Here is a 17352-nt window from a genome sequence, read left to right as displayed (position 1 = left end):
TAATATTTCGCAACAAAATGGGTGAACCACCATTCAACACTAGATTTATCCCTCTTTTCTCAAAGCCCATTCTCAATTTGCATTGGTTGTATTTCAATCACCGATCTCCCTCTACATTCTCATACTTCACCCAACCTTTGTCTCTCCTCATACTTTCAATGTATTATCCTACTTGCTTTTACAACTTGGATTTTTAAATTGATTGTCTTTTCAGCTTCATAGTTGAAGTCTAGCACTTTCTATGCCTCCTTGCACTACTCACGTTTCAATTGGTTGAAGTCATATTGTAGTTGTAGTCATAAGAGAAACCTATTGGACAATAGTAGAAATTTTGAAAGCAAGCGATCCATTGATGATGGTTTAGCTCTTTAATGGCTATGAAAAGCCGATGATGGGCTTTCTATATGAAGCCATGGACAGCGAAGTTGTCTATCAAATTGTATTGTTAGCATTACAAAGATTGTTCGAAGATAATTGACAAATGTTCGAACAACCCACTTCATCATGACCTACATGTGACAAATAATAACTAATGCTTTTTAAATTTAAACATTACAAAGACTGTTCAGAGATAATTGACAAATGTTGGAACAACCCACTTCACCATTACCTACATGTGACAAATAATAACTGATGCTTTTTAATTTTAAACGTAACAAAGATTGTTCGAAGATAATTGACAAATGTTGGAACAGCCAACTTCATCATGACCTACATATGACAGATAATAACTAATGGCTTTTAATTTTAATTTCTAGTTATAATCATCCTCTCTAATTCCAAAGCAATATTATTTAAATTTGATATCCTTTTTTTGTATTTACTCAGCCCTCAGATTTGATACACAAGTACACCTGAGGAGGATGAGATAAGAATCCAAAAGAGAGAGAGAGAGAGAGAGAGAGAGAGAGAGAGAGAGAGAGAGCAGCTTGGGCTGGGAAGCTTTGGGGATCCAACAGCAAGGCATACAACAATGAGAAGCTATCTAGGTAAGATTGAGGACAGTTAGGGTTGAAAAGTAAATTATACTTTTAGTGTTGTGTTCATCCTCTAGGCAAAAACTAGTGTATACTAATTGCTATGTATAATGACTGATATAATTATTTATTTTTCTATTTTGTTGATAAATATGGTCCGCTAGTCATCAAAAAACACTTCTTGTTTCTACAATAAGTATCCACTACCACCAAGTTGTGTGCCATTGCAAACTCAAAGATCACCTTTCCTGACTCATGTCCTCCCCCAAACCCTATGTACCCTCCCACACCTGCCACTATCATTCCCTATATCCCGTTTAAGTCTCAACATACAGTAATCTTTCATGTCTGGAAATTCATGCATAAGCTCATCAAATGTTTCACAGATTTTAATACTTTCTTCTTATCTTACTGGAGGTGCATATGCCGTAACAGTTTTATTGTCTCCTCACCAAAATCAATTTGACTGCAATAAATCTATAGACAGATCTCGTAACATCCACTACTTTATCCTCTCAAGTCTTTACTACATCCATCATTGTCCCATTCTTAATATTAACCTTCCCCATATACAACAATTTGCAGTCATCTCCTATCTCCCTCGGATTCTGCTCCTTTCCACTTAGACTACTGCAAGCATGACATACTAATATTCCTTTTCATTGTCTTCACTAACTCAACACTCTTACTACACAAAGTACCCACATTCCAAGTGTTGGGAGGAAACATCCTCACTTGGATTTGGTTCTTTACCCACTCTGGTGTGTGAGCCCTTGCCCATTTTCCAACAAATCTAAGCAGCATTGCAGTGGTCGCTTCCAAGGAACATCCTCCCTCGTACATTTCCACCACAACTGGGTTTACGATTTGCAGTGTGTCAATTCCAAGGAATGCCCTAGCACACCTTTGCTCACTTTCCACCACAACTACGTCCACTAATTGTGGCGGGTTGCTTCCAAGGAACACCCAAGCTTGATTAGGATTCAAAACAGGATTCATTTTCATGTTGCATAATTGTGCTGATCAGCTTCCTACTTGACATCAAGCCTCCTCATTTATCCAGGTTGGAGACTCCCATGCACAAATGCTCCCAACGGGCGCAATTACTACTAGAGGGCAGAATTCTTCTAAGCCAAATAAGGTGTAGAAATTAACACTCTAATTTTCTTCTAAAAAAATTCTCTACTAACATCACGCCACTTGTGAAGCCTGCATGGAAGGTTTCTGTCCCCATTGGATCATCATCTAAGCCTTAACCCAACTAATTGGGGTCAGCTCGTAATTTGATAGTACTCCATTAATCTAGGCTGTAGCATGCAAAAACAACATAATCAAATGCCCTTCCAAGCGTTTTTTTAGTAGAATTTTATTGTAGCACACACAAGCATCTTCATGCCAGAAGTTGTCCTATTGTTGGTTGTGTGCTTCCATCATGTTCATCTATATTATTATTTTTCTAGAAAATAGGGGCTAGCTTGGTTATTTTAAATCAATAGGGCATTACACATTGTCCAAGAGAAGTTTCGTCATTTTGAATTATCACCTACCTTCAATTTGAATAATTTTCCTCAATCTAGAATGAGAAAAATATTTATTGTTAGGAACGACTTAGTGCTGATGCTTGCGTGGTTTGCCACCCCAAACCATGCCTAATGATCATCTGCACATAACAACATTTGCTCAAAATGATAAAATGAAGGCCTAAAGTAAGTGAAATGATAAATATCATTTCCATCAAGAAAATCTTTTTCAGGTTATACCCTTATCGAAATGAAGAAAGACAGATGTATTTTAGAGATCAGGTAAAGCACGAAAAAGACCTCGTGGTAAAGCTGAGAAGTCAGTAAAATTCCCAAACTTCCTTTGACATGTCAAGAATCAGCTCACATCTATCCTCAGAGATAATCTGCCACAAAATACAGTTGGATAATTATGTCCGTGCACTTTTCACCAATCCAACCAACGACGAAAGGAAATATATGCCTTACTGTGTGCTCTCTAGAATTGCTGTCGAAATGTTTTACACATCCTATGTAGAACCTGGAATATTAGATGATATGCTCAGAAGATGTCACAGGAGACCAAAAAAGCATCGTGCATTAAAAAAAAAAAAAAAAAAAAAAAGGCAACCATTTCTAAAAAAATAAGAACTTCTAAATTATCTAAAGATGAAAAACAAGAACATAATGAATCTATTTAAAAATAAAAATAAAAAGATCATAAGAAGAACCATTATAAAGGAACAAGTGTTTGTGTCTGTACTCTGTATCACATGGGCACTCAGCAAGATTGTAGTTCCCAAGTGCACAGCACAGAACATCTTAGCTGCCTGCACGTAGAACTAATAAAAGTTCCCATAAAACGTAGGAATTGGTTTTCTGTGTCTCAATGATATCCATATTCTACATCTTCCTTGGTTATATCAGTTGTGTTTAATGCTTGCTTGTATAGCATTTGAATGATATGAACTCATTTTGGACAGATCCAATTTCCACATCTTACTCGTTCTAGCATTTGTGTTTTATGCTTGCATTGTATGGCATTTGAATGATATGAACTCATTTTGGATGGATATCAATTTTATACATCTTGGTTGTAGAACTTGTATTGTTTGTGTTTTATTGCTTGTACTGTGGGGCATTTGAAGGATATGAACTAATTTTGGATATAATTGCATCACTTGTGGCCGACAAGGCAAAATATTTTCTTCTAAACAATGGAAAACTATAATGTATTTTTTTCCTGACATGTTTTGAGTTCTAAGTGGGTAATGTGTTTTTAACAAAGTTGCAACAAAAAAATCTGACATTTTCCTAAAGTTCCCCCAATCCTTCCCTCAAACTACAATAAATAATGCCATAACTGTGATATTTCCTGACTTCCCCACAATATTTCCATATGCGAGTGGTGCAATACCAATGCCTAGAACACAGGTAGGAATTTGGGAAAATTTTCTATGAACGGTTGTGCCAAACACCCACAACTAACATGATATTTAGGGAAAACACAATGCACAAGCTACCATAGTAAGATGTTATAACCTCTACTTTCAGGATCTCCCCCAAAGTTCAACATTGTTGAAGGGTATGGAATTTCAAATAATAGCTTGCTTTTGAAGGACAGGTGTTTAGATTACAGAGCTTTCGGGTGTTTAGCAATCTATCTTCCAAACGATTAAGAGCCATTGAAAAATCCATATCAATCTAATGCAAGTATGTGGATTGCTATATTATTCTCTACCAAGAAGTTAAGATGGTGACACAGTTATGGCTTATGCATTTATCATATGTTGAAAGCCTAATCATAATTCACATGATTTTTTATTTTTTTTGGTTCATTAAATGCAGAGTTGTACATGAGCCGAACTTAGTTGAGCTTGGCACAGCTCAACTCGGTCCTCGACCCCGGCTGGCTAGTTCAACTCGGTTCGGTCAGCAGCTCGAGCTGAGTTCGAGCTCAATCTTTCGAGCTTCATTCAAGTACAAGCTTTCGAGTTGAGGATTTTCTTTTTAGTTTTCATACAGGCGGGCCCTTTTTTATATTATATATTATATAAAACATAATATATTAATTAAGTACAGGCTGAGACAAGTCAAGTTCAAGCCAAGCTTCGAGTCAAGTCGAGTTGAACTTAGGCCAGCTCAAGCTCAGCTCGAAATTCTTTCAAGTTCAAAAAATCAGCTCAACTTGGCCCGAACCTAGCTTTCGAGTCGAGCTTATCTGAGCTAAGCCAAGGGAATTAACCGAGCTAGCCCGGTTCTTGTCCAGCTCTAATTAAAAGACGTCACAGACATTTCCATGCATTGATTGCATAAGTGATGAGGACATCACATCACGTACACCTTTGCGTACGTATCAGAGGAGGCGGGTCGCACCGATTTCTATGGCTGAGCGAGTATCCATGTTGAAGACCCCATGTGCATCTATGGAAGACCCCACACTGGGAAGATGCACATGGGTTGTTTTAGGGAGTAACTTGGACCGTTGGATCATAGACTATTGCCGTCATCATAGGACATGTTTATGTTTTAGGATTTAGCTTATGATTGATTTATACTTTGCACACCTTATGAGTGGTTTTATTTTATTTTTCATTAGACTAGGATTATTTTGGTCAAAAGTCATTAAATAGGGTCTATTTTATCATTTTGAAAAGTCTTGAGACTATAAAAATGGGGGGGGGAGAGTGTGTGACCTCCTTAATGTTTTTGGTTTTTAATAGAGAGAGAGAGAGAGAGAGAGAACACTTCTTGTTCTCTCTTTAATCTTCATGTGATGTGAGGATATCTTCCATGTGACTTGGAAGGAAGATCGATGCAAGGCCTATCTTCATCAATGGAAGTATGAGGCTTCCTCTTATCCAGACACTCACATCTCTTCATCAACAATCGACGTATTTCTTTGAGTTGTCTTTTCTTCTTCCCCCCTTCTCCAAAATCCATCAACAACCTTCCAATTCTCCGCCTATACACTTTTCTCGACAAGTTGAACTTTAGAACACAAAATCCAACCCTACCTAGCCCACATGTGTGACCGTACATCCACACGTGTGAACCCATAGGGCTCGCCGTACGGTCCCATCCATTGTCCCTTTGGCCTTCCATTACCTTTACAACAAAACTCCTTCCTACCTATAAACCCTAACCCTAAACCTAAAAATCCCAAATCTCCCAATTTCCCCAATTTCCCAAACCCTAGATCTTCAAATCCTTCAATAAAGCCCAAAACCATAAATTCCCTACATCCAAAATCATAATTCCCATCTCCTAATATCTAAATCCTTTAACCAATTTATTCAATTCCCCACTTTAACCTTAATTTCACCATTTTCCTTATACTTCCCTAACCCAAACCTCACCCACACCCAAATCTAGTAAACCCTGGGTAGTATGAGACCTTCCTCTTTAAAATAGTCCTAACCCTATGCTATTTGGATGTTTATACATCCATCAGATCCTAGTTTCTCATGTTTAATGGTCTTGTAGGATGAGGCTTGGCAACCTAAACTTAAACTATGCATGATTTCCGTTTAGAATATTGATATTTGTGATGATGGCAGCAAGATTTATAGTTTTCATCGATTAATTTAAATTTGTTGATTGATCTCTCACATTATTTGAGTTCATGCATTGGTTCTACATCAATAAGCTTCATCAACAATGAGTTTGTAAATCACAGCCATGTGGCACTACGGATATTACACATCAAGGTTAGCTAGCACCAGTATACACGGGGACGTTCAATACAACTAGAATGAAGAAGAGAACTAATTGTGGTAAAGTTGAAAGTTGTGTATCAAATTTGCAGCAGAAAGATCGCATAAAAGCTCCAAGAAAAGAACCACACTAAGTATTGAAAATAAAAGGTTTATGGGATTGTGTCCCAACAATCTACTAGTCAAAACTAGTGGTACACACACCCCCTCTCTCTTATACCCAAAATAGGAAACTCGGAATTTATTTTATTTTCATAGATATATATGAGAAAGTAGTTGATATGTAAGGTCCTTATCCTTTATATATGCCTTCTGCATATAAGAAACGTAATGGACTTCTAACTCTCATCTGTTTTAGAGACAAAACTCATCTCTAGACTTCTATAATATCTAAAACTTACAGAGAAAAACATAGGAGTAGAATGGAAAATAGATAACCAAAGGACTCCAACTATGACTAGCAAACCAACTTCACCATGCTGGACCTTTTATTCATAAAATTCTCATAAATAGTGGCAATTTGATTTATTTGCAGACTTGTGGCCCCATGGCATTATGCTCCATGCTGGTGGCCCCAAAAACCCCTAGGGTCACCTGTAGACACATGGATCTGGTGCAGGCCTCCAGTGGCATATGCATGTGATGAAAGATCCAGATGCATCAATTCCCCAGGGCTTACAAGAACTCAGCTACAACCAGTTGGCAATGATGTACTTTTCCAAAAACTCCAAGTTGATACACTTGAACTCTTCTGCAGAAAACCACACACAATCAGCTATTGGCCTTCTTTCTTCTTAAGGTGGTCAATACTGCCTGAGATTTTATTGAATGAAGGAAAAATCAATACATCTCACCAAAACAAAACCCTTCAAAACTATCAAAGAAACAAAAGAACCCTTGACCTGAAATATACTTGAAACATCAGCACCGAATGTAAAAAAGGCTGCCAAATCCCAGAGAAACTCTGCTACTTTGTTAGCTTCTCCAGAAACATGACTGAAAGAAAATGGAATGACACACTGATACTTCTTCAACACTGACCACCAATGCAAAACTTCCCAAAGCCGAAAAGATCCTGACTTTATCATCTGCACACTCAACTTGTAATCACTTTCAACAACCATGCAGCGAATATTGAACATGTGACAGTAACGAATTACATAAATTAGAGTGTCAAACTCCACTACTGTATTAGATCCATTACCTTAAAAATGGGAAAAAGTAGACAGAAACTTTCAATTCCAATCATAACAAAAACCCCTTCACTGGCTGGACCAGGATTCCCCGAGAAGCACCATCCACATTCATCTCAAATGCTCCAAAAGGGGGCCTAGGCCAATTGACCAGAACAATCCTTTTGATTTCCGGTTGCCAAAGCTGATCTAGGATGATTCCAAAGAATGTTTCTGAAAAAAGGAATGATCCTTAACAAAGGAACAATCCCTAACAAACGAATTTCCCTCTATAACATGATCAAGCTACAAGGAAACATTTTGAATAATATTTCGAATGAACCATGATTTCCTTCAAACTGTTTAGATTTCTAGATCTCTGAATTTCCCATGGAATGAATGAAGGGAGCAAATACCTATGAGATATTGTAACTGATTCTGGTTATAAGCTTTTGAAAAACAAAACTGAAGTTGCAGCATGCACATTTTGATACCAAAGATTGCTTTTTTGTTGAACTGCAGTTTCCACTGGAATACCCTTAGCTGCACATCATTCTAACCAGGTGCCACGCCCCGCTTCGGATCATGTTTTAGAATCACACTCCCACTCCCACTTCCTAGCAGTTTATATTTGCTAACATTTTCAAACAGAAGCTTCCCATCTCACACACCTGAGTCTGTTGCTGCTTTGCATCACACTTCGTTATACCTCCCAACCAAACTTTCTAGGCTTACTCAGGATGATTTCAAGTCCAATTGCTCGGACAGTTTGAGAGAATCTAAAAATATGAGATTTTTTTTAAGGTAACTAGATATTTTATTAGAGAGAGAGAGAGAGAGAGCTTACAAAAAAGACGCCCAATACATAGGGGAAGGGTTACAATTATAAAAGGACTCAATACAGGAAGCCCAACCAATGACATCTACCTTGGCCCTCCTAACCACCTCTGCAACCAACCTGCTACAGTTCTGAAGCATCTATTTTTCCTGCTCCCATATTGCCCACAAGCCCATCAACAATGAAAGATCCCAGAACACCTTGCTTTCCAAAACCCTCAAGACTCTAAATATGACAAAGAACATATCCCACACCTCTCTAGCAATGGGGGGAAAGAATAAAAAAACGGTCAACCAACTCTGCATTCCTCATGTACATGACACAGGTATTGGGGAGGATCATGTTTCTCTTTTGAAAATCATCTATAGTTAACACTTTGTTCCTCCCAACCAGCCAGGCCAAAGCCGCCGCATTTGGGGGAGCCCCACATTTCCAAACAAACGACGAGCATCCCCACACCTCCCATGATCCAAACTGCACAACATATTGAAGAAAGATTTGACAAAGAACAGCCTGAGTTTTCCTTCTTCCATAACAAGCAATCATTATCTCGCTCCAACAGATGGACGTGCTAAAGATGTTCAACAACTGCAAGAAATTGCCAGCTTCCTCATCTGACAGATTCCTGTGACATAAGAGGGGTCCAAAATGTTGAAGCATCTAATGAAGAAAAGCATCGGGCTATTGGAATGTGCACATCCGGGGCAAGCCTAGCTAATCCCAGGAAAACATCTTTGAGCGCCCTCTCACCAACCTAGACATCCTCATAGAAACTTATCCACTCCATCTCCCATAAAAAAACCAGTCCCCTCCATAAAGGACCTCATTTTTTATATTGCCTTCCAGGCAGCTGACGCCCTACTCCACAAGTTCTCTTCCTGCATGCCAAAGCACCACCACCACTTGCCAAGGAGAGCAGAATTCACATCTTCTTTCTTATACCTACCCCACCTTCCCCAAATGGCTAGCACACCTCATCCCACCAAAGCAAATAGAATTTTTTCCTATCTTCTGCACACAGCCATATAAAATCCCTTCTCATCTTCTCAAGCTTGTCCAAGACTCTTCTCAAACACCAGAAGAAAGGCACAAAACAAAGGGGAAGATTAGACATAGCAGCTTTGATGAGCGTCAGTCTTACCCCCAATATGAGGTGCCTACTTTTCCAACCTAAAAACTTTTTTCCGTTCTCTCAATAAGCTTCTCCTATATATGCTACACAGCTTACCAATACAAAGGAGAAGCCCAATATGGGATGAAGGTAACCCCCCACCTGATATCCGAACACCCACACGAGCCCGGCCACCTCCTCCTTGGTAACACAAATTCTGATATTTCGCTCTTTAGTATGTTCACTTTGAGCCTAGAAACCACCTCAAAGCACCTAAAAATTAAAAGAATTCCACACATTGTGCAATGTGCACACAAAAGACCCGACTGCCTGTTGTTTACACCAGACCAATCAGTTATCACCCTGAGAAATTTGCAACATGCAATTCATCAAAGGTTATCTCCAAACAAGACTTAGAAATAAACTTCTCCGAACAACTTCAAGTCTCCTAGTACCCACGACTGCCCTCTTGCAATGGAACACAAATTCAATTCAAATATATCCAATGACATTTTTTCATAATTTAAATATCCCCATATAAAATCAGCAAATAAGTTTCCCACCCCAATCATAACAGATTTGGGAGTGTGCATAACTGGCACGATATGCATTGGCATACTGGACAACAAAAAAATTGATGTATAAGGACCAGTTTCCTACCCGCAGATAACAGCTTTGCTTTCCAGCCTGCTACCTTTTTTTACTGATTTTATAAAGGAGTTGTTACCCAACCTTGAAAGAAAAGGCTCCAAGATGCATTATCAGCAGAGATTTCTGAGAAAAAAAAAAATCCTGCGCATCACGGAATGATATTGCTTCTAGAAGTCGCCATTCTCGAAGAGACTTTGAAAAAACTTCTATACCTATTTATTAGCTGACTTTGAGAATCTCCTATACTGCTGAAAAAATTCAATAAGACATTCCAAAGACCTTTTGTCGCCTGTTAAGAACAAAAATAGCTGTCTCCATAAATGAGAAATAGGAATTGCCACCAGCCCCACAATGAAAATATTCTAGATCAGCATAGTGGACAAAACATGCATCATAAGGACCAGTTTCCCACCTGCAGATAACAGCTTCGCCCACCAGCCTGATGCCTTTTTACTGATTTTATCAATGAACCCTTTAAAAAGAGTTTTTGTGATCCAACCTCAAAAGAAAGAGCTCCAAGATAAGTTATCGGGAGAGATTTCCAAAAACAATCTGAATGATATTGCTTTTGGAAGTCACCATTCTCAAGGAGACCATGAAAAAACTTTTATCCTTATTCATTGGCGTACCTGGCATCTCTCCTAATGCCACAAAAATTCCATAAGGCCTTCCAAAGACATTTTGCTATCTTTTAAGAACAAGTTGCCATCTCCATACAATAAATGAGAAAAGTAACGCTACCTGCCCATCCATGAAAATATTCTACAGAGCCATCAGAAAATATTTTCTTTGAGCCTCATCTTAGAACTTCCTTAGCAAGAAGAAAAATATAAGAAGATAAAGGATCCTTGCCTTAGACCCCCTTGAAGACTGAAGAATCCACAGATCCTCATTAACCGCTACAGAGAACCAACATTTAGCATTTTCATAGATCATTCGAATCTAGGACTCAAGAAAACCAAATTGCAAAGCACTTTGAGAATGAAAATATAGTCCATTCGGTTGTACATTTTCATAGATCATTCACGTCTAGGACTCATGAAAAGAATCAAAATCTAGTCCATTCAGTTGTACGCCACTGCCAGCGCTATGTTTTCAACTGTATTCCTCACTTTTATGAAAGCTCCTTGCTCTTCCAAGATGAGCTTGGATCAATCACAGGGTTTATCATCACCACAGACAATTTTATAAGCAAAGTTGCACAAGCTAATAGGGCAGAAATCTTTAAACTACGGGATAACTGAACCTAGGAATCAAAGAAATCATTGTAGTAAAATTATGATGTGGCATACCTCCGCTAAGAATTCCTGACTGAAGCCACAAACATCCTGTCAAATAGTACGCTAATGAGAAATGAAGAAACCTATAAGGAAGCTGTCTGGACCAGTACCTCTATTTTTGTTCATCATCTACACCAAAAGTTGCAATGCAGATCTCTTCTTCATCAAGAAGCTTTAGTAAGCAAACATTATCCTCTTCTTCCGGCATTCGAAGCTCCTGGTACTCGCTTCAGATGTAGAAACTATCTAAGCTTTTTCAAGTTATGTAGAACCCAGGTAACGGCATACAACATTCTTCAACAGTCTCATCTAAGCTTTAGCTCAAGTGGAAATTATATCAAATATGCATTATTGCCTAACCTTTCAGGACATGATAGGGACCCGCTTTATGCAAGTGGAGCTTGTTGTAGGGCCATGCAGGAAACTGTTCTGGTTAGAAGCACACCATGACCTCATCTCCTTTAAATTCCATTCTTTGTTGAATATCTACATGGATCTTGTAGACCTCTTTCGCCTCCCTTCTTTGTGAATCTCCTTTATGTGATATGAAAAAATTTCACAGTCTTGGCTTAGTTTGGTTGCAAGGGATAATGGCACTAAATTAATAATGCAGGGGCATTTCACATCGGGCTCGAGTGGGGTAGCCCGTGGGATGCGGGGACACACTCGGGGTGGGCGGCCCATGTGATTTGGGGCCCACGAGGGGGCTTCGGCCGAGGTTCTAACCCATGAGATGTGGGGCCTGGGCTATGAGATAAAGGGATTAATTCGTCATACTTTAACAGTTCGAGCTTTTAAAGCAAGTGGTTAATTGTCCTGCATCAAATTGGTATCAGAGCGGAAGGTCTCGTGTTCAAGACTCCTCACCGGGGGTGATTTTAATGTAGGGGCATTTTCACACCGGGTTCAAGTGGGGTAGCTCGTGGGATGCGAGGACACATTCGAGGTGGGTGACCCATGTGATTTGGGGCCCACGGGGGAGGTCTCGTGTTCGAGACTCCTCACTAGGGGTGATTAATGCAGGGGCATTTCACACCGGGCTCGAGTGGGGTAGCCCGTGTGATGTGGGGACACACTCAGGGTAGGCGACCCATGTGATTTGGGGCTCACGAGCCCACGAGGGGGGTTCGGCCGAGGTCCTAACCCATGATATGTGGGTTGTCTTGCATCAATTAATAGGCTGCTTAGGCTTATCACCTGCTATCTCAAAGGTGATAGTCCCTGTACAATTCAAATAATTGTTGGAAGCAAACTTGGCCTTAAGCCAAAGGTTATCCCAAATTCAGATATGATTGCCAACTGATTAACTAGGGTATTATTAACCTCCATCTGTAGATGATGGGCGCTTGAGAACTCCAGTTTAGTTCCCTATTTTGCCCATAGAGTTAAACCAAAATAACTCATAAACCCGATGCTTCGGCCAAAAACTGTAGTCTTTGGAGTTGCATGCAATCAAACCACTTCCTCAAAGAAGACATTGTGGATATGTACAACTACTGACATCTTGCAAGGGATAAAATAGGCCATCCTAGAAAACAGATCAACTACAATGTAGATCAGATCAAGTCATACCCATGTGGGTCTTAGGTAGCCCATGAATGAAGTCCATACTGACGTCTTACCTAGGAGCAACCAACACTAGCAATGGAGAAACCTACTAGGCAAAACTGGTAATTGAAAAAAATAATAATAATAAAACCCTCAAAACCAAGGTATTTGGTAACGGTAACAGCTAACTATTTGGCCGTTATGATATGGGCCATAACCAGTGTTCGAGTTGTCGGTATCGCTACAAGTTTCGCTAGCCAGAGATAAAGATATAATATCGTTATCACCGATAACCGGAAATGCGGAGAAAAATGCGAAAACATAAAGATAACGATGAAATTTTTTAATGAAACTTCCGGACATGCCTAAATACACATATTTGCATATTTAGAAATAAAAAAATTGTAAAAAAAATGCATTAAATAATAATTTTTCATTTAATGGGGCCCAAAAAAGTATATGTTTTCATAAGAAATTACTGTAATAATAACCAAAATAAATTTATCTAAGTTTCAAGTTGACCACACCATATGAAACAGTGGGAATAATGATTTCCACCCTTGAAATCTTCATAGGGCCCAGTGATGTTTATTTGTCATCCAAATTGTTCACAAGATCACATGGACATGGATGAATAAAAAACAGAAATATCAGGTTGATACAAAACTTTTGCAGCCCCCAAGAACTTTTCAATGGTAAACATTCAATTCACACAGTTTCATGTGGTCGACCTAAGCTTTGGATATGCTTCATTTTTTGGCTTGTGCCTTAAAATCATCTAATAAAATGGATGGACAGTGTGGATCAAATACGTTAATTACGGTGGGCCCACGGTGTTTACTTAGTACGTAATCCACTTCCGTTCTGGCGCAATTGGATTGGTTGGTGTACCTCAGCTATTGACGTCAACAAGTTCCGTAGGTCTGATCATGAGGTATCTGTTATATCCAAACCGTTCATCCATTTAAAGAGCTCGTCTTAAGGCTTTAGACGAAAAATAAGACAGATATAACTATCAAGTGGACCACACTACAAAAACCAGTGGGGGAATGAACGTCTACCATTAAAACCCTTTTTGGGGTCACAAAAGTTTTGGATCAATATAAAAATTATTTTTCCTCTTCATTCAAATATTTGTGTTTTTATGAACAGATTGGATGCAAAATAAACGTTACGGTGGGCTCTACAAATTGTTTAACGGTGAAAATCATTATCTCCACTGCTATCTATGGTGAAGTCCATATAATCTTTGGATATGATTCATTTTTCGGATAATGCTCTAAAATGAACTCTAAAAACAGATGAACGGTGTAGATATAATAAATACATCACTGTGGGGAATAAATACACCACTGTGGGGCCAACGTAACTTTGATCTCCATTGAACCGTTCGTACAACTCGGAGTTCGAGGAGCGTTAGTGCTCGGCTTCGCACGACACGTACCTACAGCAGCTATATAGCTGGTGTGAGGTACACCAGCCAATCCGCTTCCGGTGGATCCCTAACTGTGGGACCCATTATGAAGTATGTACCTTACATCTGCACCGTCCATCATATATGACGACTTATTTTAGTGCGTGTCCGAAAAATGAACCAGATTCAAATCTTCAATGGACCACACCACAGGAAACTGTGTGAATTGAACGCATATCATTAAAAACTTTTTCGTGGCCACAAAAATTTTGAATCAAGCTAATATTTATTTTAACCCTTCATCCATGCCTTTTTATATTTACAAAAAGGTTTGATGACAAATAAACATCACTGTGGGCCTAAGAAGGTTTCAACGGTGAAAATCATTATTCTCATTGTTTCTTCTGGTGTGGTCCACTGGAGCTGTGGATATGATTTAATTTTGGGATTTACCCCTAAAATGAACTAGAAAAATGAATGGACGGCGTGGATAAATCACATACATTCACGGTGGGCCCAGAGAGTTTATTCAGTACGCTGAAGTGCACCATGTGCCTGGTTTGCTTCTATGGTTCTGAAGCATAAAAGAGAAAAAAAAAAAGAAAAAAAAGAGGGGTTTTCGGCGAAGAGGGGAGATTTTCGACTGAGAGTTTCAAAATCCTATCTCAATCTCCCAAAATCCCTGATTTTTCACTGAAATCATGTATTTGTGACATTAATCTTCCAATCGAACAAAGAAAAGGGAAAATTTCACATTTCTTTACCTCTGTCGAAGACGAGAGCTGTCGATTGCTGCCCACGATATTCTTTTCTTCCGAGTTCCGATCAACCATCAACCAGGTATCACCGAAATCACAGGTTTTTTTTCGATTTTTTTCGCTTTTTACCTATTTTGTCACAAAAAATCCTTTTTTTTTTGGAAGATAACAAGGAGGACAAAAAATCCAAAATTATCGACGGTATCGCCGATATTTCGCCGATAATCTAGAGAGAAACGAAAAATGGGGGTTTCGGTGTCGCTAGACGCTAGTCTAGCGACACCGATATTATCGGCGATATTATCGACATTTCATCGACAATGCGAACACTGGCCATAATAACCATTACAGCCCCTAATAATGGCTATTTTGGCCCTGCAACCATCGAATGTTTTTTAAAAAGGATGGAAAAATTCAGAAAAAACATCAAGAGAATATATATATATATATATATATATATATATATATATATATATATATATATATATATATATATATATATATATTAATATGACCGTAGGAACGGATTGGATGACAGATAAACAGCGTAGCATGTAGCATAAGCTACACGATACTTCTATTTTTTAATTTTTTTTAAAAAAGAAGAAAAATATGATAAATATTAAATAGTAAGAAAAAAGCAAAATATGTAAATGTCACATTCTTCAAAAAAACATACATCACAGTGGACCCCACACATGTGGGCCATGCCATACACACAACAATGGACCCCACGCATGTGGGCCATGCCATACACACACCACAATGGATCCCACGCATGTGGGTCATGCCATACACACACCACAATGGATCCCACGCATGTGGGTCATGCCATACACACACCACAATGGTCCCCACGCATGTGGGCCATGCCATACACACACCACAGTGGACCCCACGCATGTGTCCCACGTGATGATTAGATGGGTCAAATCCATGCAATACACACCACAGCCCCCATAAAAAGAAAAAAATTTGAAAAAATAACACAACATTTTAGCATAAATAAAAATAAAAATCATTAACAATGATTAAAGGGCCAAAACATACCTTAAATAGAAATTTAATCAACTGAAAATTGATTTTTGGAAGCTATGTGTCCGCGCGGCTGCGAAAAGAGGGATACGCGATTTCTCCCTTGTTTGGGCTTCAATGCTCCTGAAATTCCAGCAAGATGATGCTCTTGTAATTCCGATTGAACTCCAAAAATTGGATTTGAGAAAGGGCTCTTCGAAATCTTGGAATCAAAGCTTCAAAAATGGGGAACCTGCGGCTGCTGCGGCACTGCAATAGGGTTGTTTGAAAGCCCTATTGCGACTATTTTAAGTTTTTTAAAAAAAGACTCGTAATATGAGTCTACCATCACCTACTCAAAAGGAAAGATGCCCAGTCACCACCATTTAAAAACAAGTTTTTAACTAAAATGACTTTTATTTTAAAATTCTTACGGTAGTCCTGAGGCGTACGCATACACTACACGCTACGTATGTGTAGCGTACGATACTGTGTATTTACGCTATTTTATACGCTACATAGCGTTTTTTGTACACTACGCTACGTAGCGTACGCTACCACGCTATTTAATACACTGATATATATATATATATGGGAAAAGGTACTATGCGCTCGACCTCACGAGTCTGTCCCATGAGGTCGAGCTGTGTGGGCCCCACCGTGATGCGTTTCGAACATCTACCCCATCAGTCAGATGCACCATTCCATCATGGGCCTAGGTCTCAAAAATCTAGTCAATCCGTGACTTGTGTGGGCCACACCACATACAGAAGTGGGGAGGGGCCATGCACCATTAAAACATTCATAATCATTCTTTGGGCCCACCGAGATGTGGTTTGCAAATCCAGCCCATCCATTATCTGTGTCCCACTTGGATGAGGGTTCAGACCAAGTTTCAGCAGCATTCAAAACTCAGGTGGGCCCCACCAAGTGCTTTTATATGTTTTAACGGTGTCTTCACATGATTTTAGATGGTATGGCCCACTTGAGTTCCGTATATGGCTGATTTTTGGGATATCCCATAATTTAAAGGGGACCCATCAAATGCACGGTGTTGATGGTCAACACGCATCATGGTGGGGCCCACACAGCTCGACCTCATGGGAGCTTATCGTGAGGTCGAGCGCATAGTACCTTTTCCCTATATATATACACACACAAACGCTCACCTGCAAACATATCTGCGAACCAGTTCGTACGTACTTTTTGAGAACCCATCCTACGTGATGTGGATCCAAAATCTGAACCGTTCATGTGAAGCAGCACCTCGTGAAACCCCTCGGGCCCAACTTTTACTTTGATCTAAAACTTTGATGGCCCATGAAAAATGAAAACAGTTTCCTCCCTTGAACTGCATTTCTCTTTTCTATGGCC

The 17352-nt window shown here is 39.2% G+C and overlaps 1 protein-coding gene across 19 annotated transcripts in view; it reads right to left on the bottom strand.

Annotated features, from left to right (window-relative positions):
* Positions 1-17352, bottom strand: part of LOC131226177 (histone-lysine N-methyltransferase ASHH3) — a 67204-nt gene that overhangs the window by 10086 nt on the left and 39766 nt on the right. For 14 of the 19 annotated variants that reach the window (XR_009161667.1, XR_009161669.1, XM_058221926.1 and 11 more), the window contains 2 exons: positions 2966-3017; positions 2798-2883 (listed from right to left, as the gene is read on the bottom strand). The exons of 1 other annotated variant lie outside the window; for it this stretch is intronic. Coding sequence is in view for 12 of the 18 variants with exons in the window: in XM_058221926.1 (XP_058077909.1) it covers positions 2818-2883; positions 2966-3017 (118 nt within the window). In the remaining 6 variants the exon portion in view is untranslated. Of the gene's footprint in view, positions 1-2737; positions 2884-2965; positions 3018-6871; positions 7006-10176; positions 10254-17352 lie in introns of all 19 variants that reach the window. 4 more of the 19 variants (XR_009161668.1, XR_009161670.1, XR_009161671.1 and 1 more) reach the window with 3 other exon arrangements.

The sequence above is a fragment of the Magnolia sinica genome, chromosome 14 (genome assembly GCF_029962835.1).
Source record: "Magnolia sinica isolate HGM2019 chromosome 14, MsV1, whole genome shotgun sequence".
Classification (NCBI taxonomy): Eukaryota; Viridiplantae; Streptophyta; class Magnoliopsida; order Magnoliales; family Magnoliaceae; genus Magnolia; species Magnolia sinica.
The sequence above is the reverse complement of the archived record's forward strand: the minus strand, read 5'-3'. Positions and strand labels throughout refer to the sequence as shown.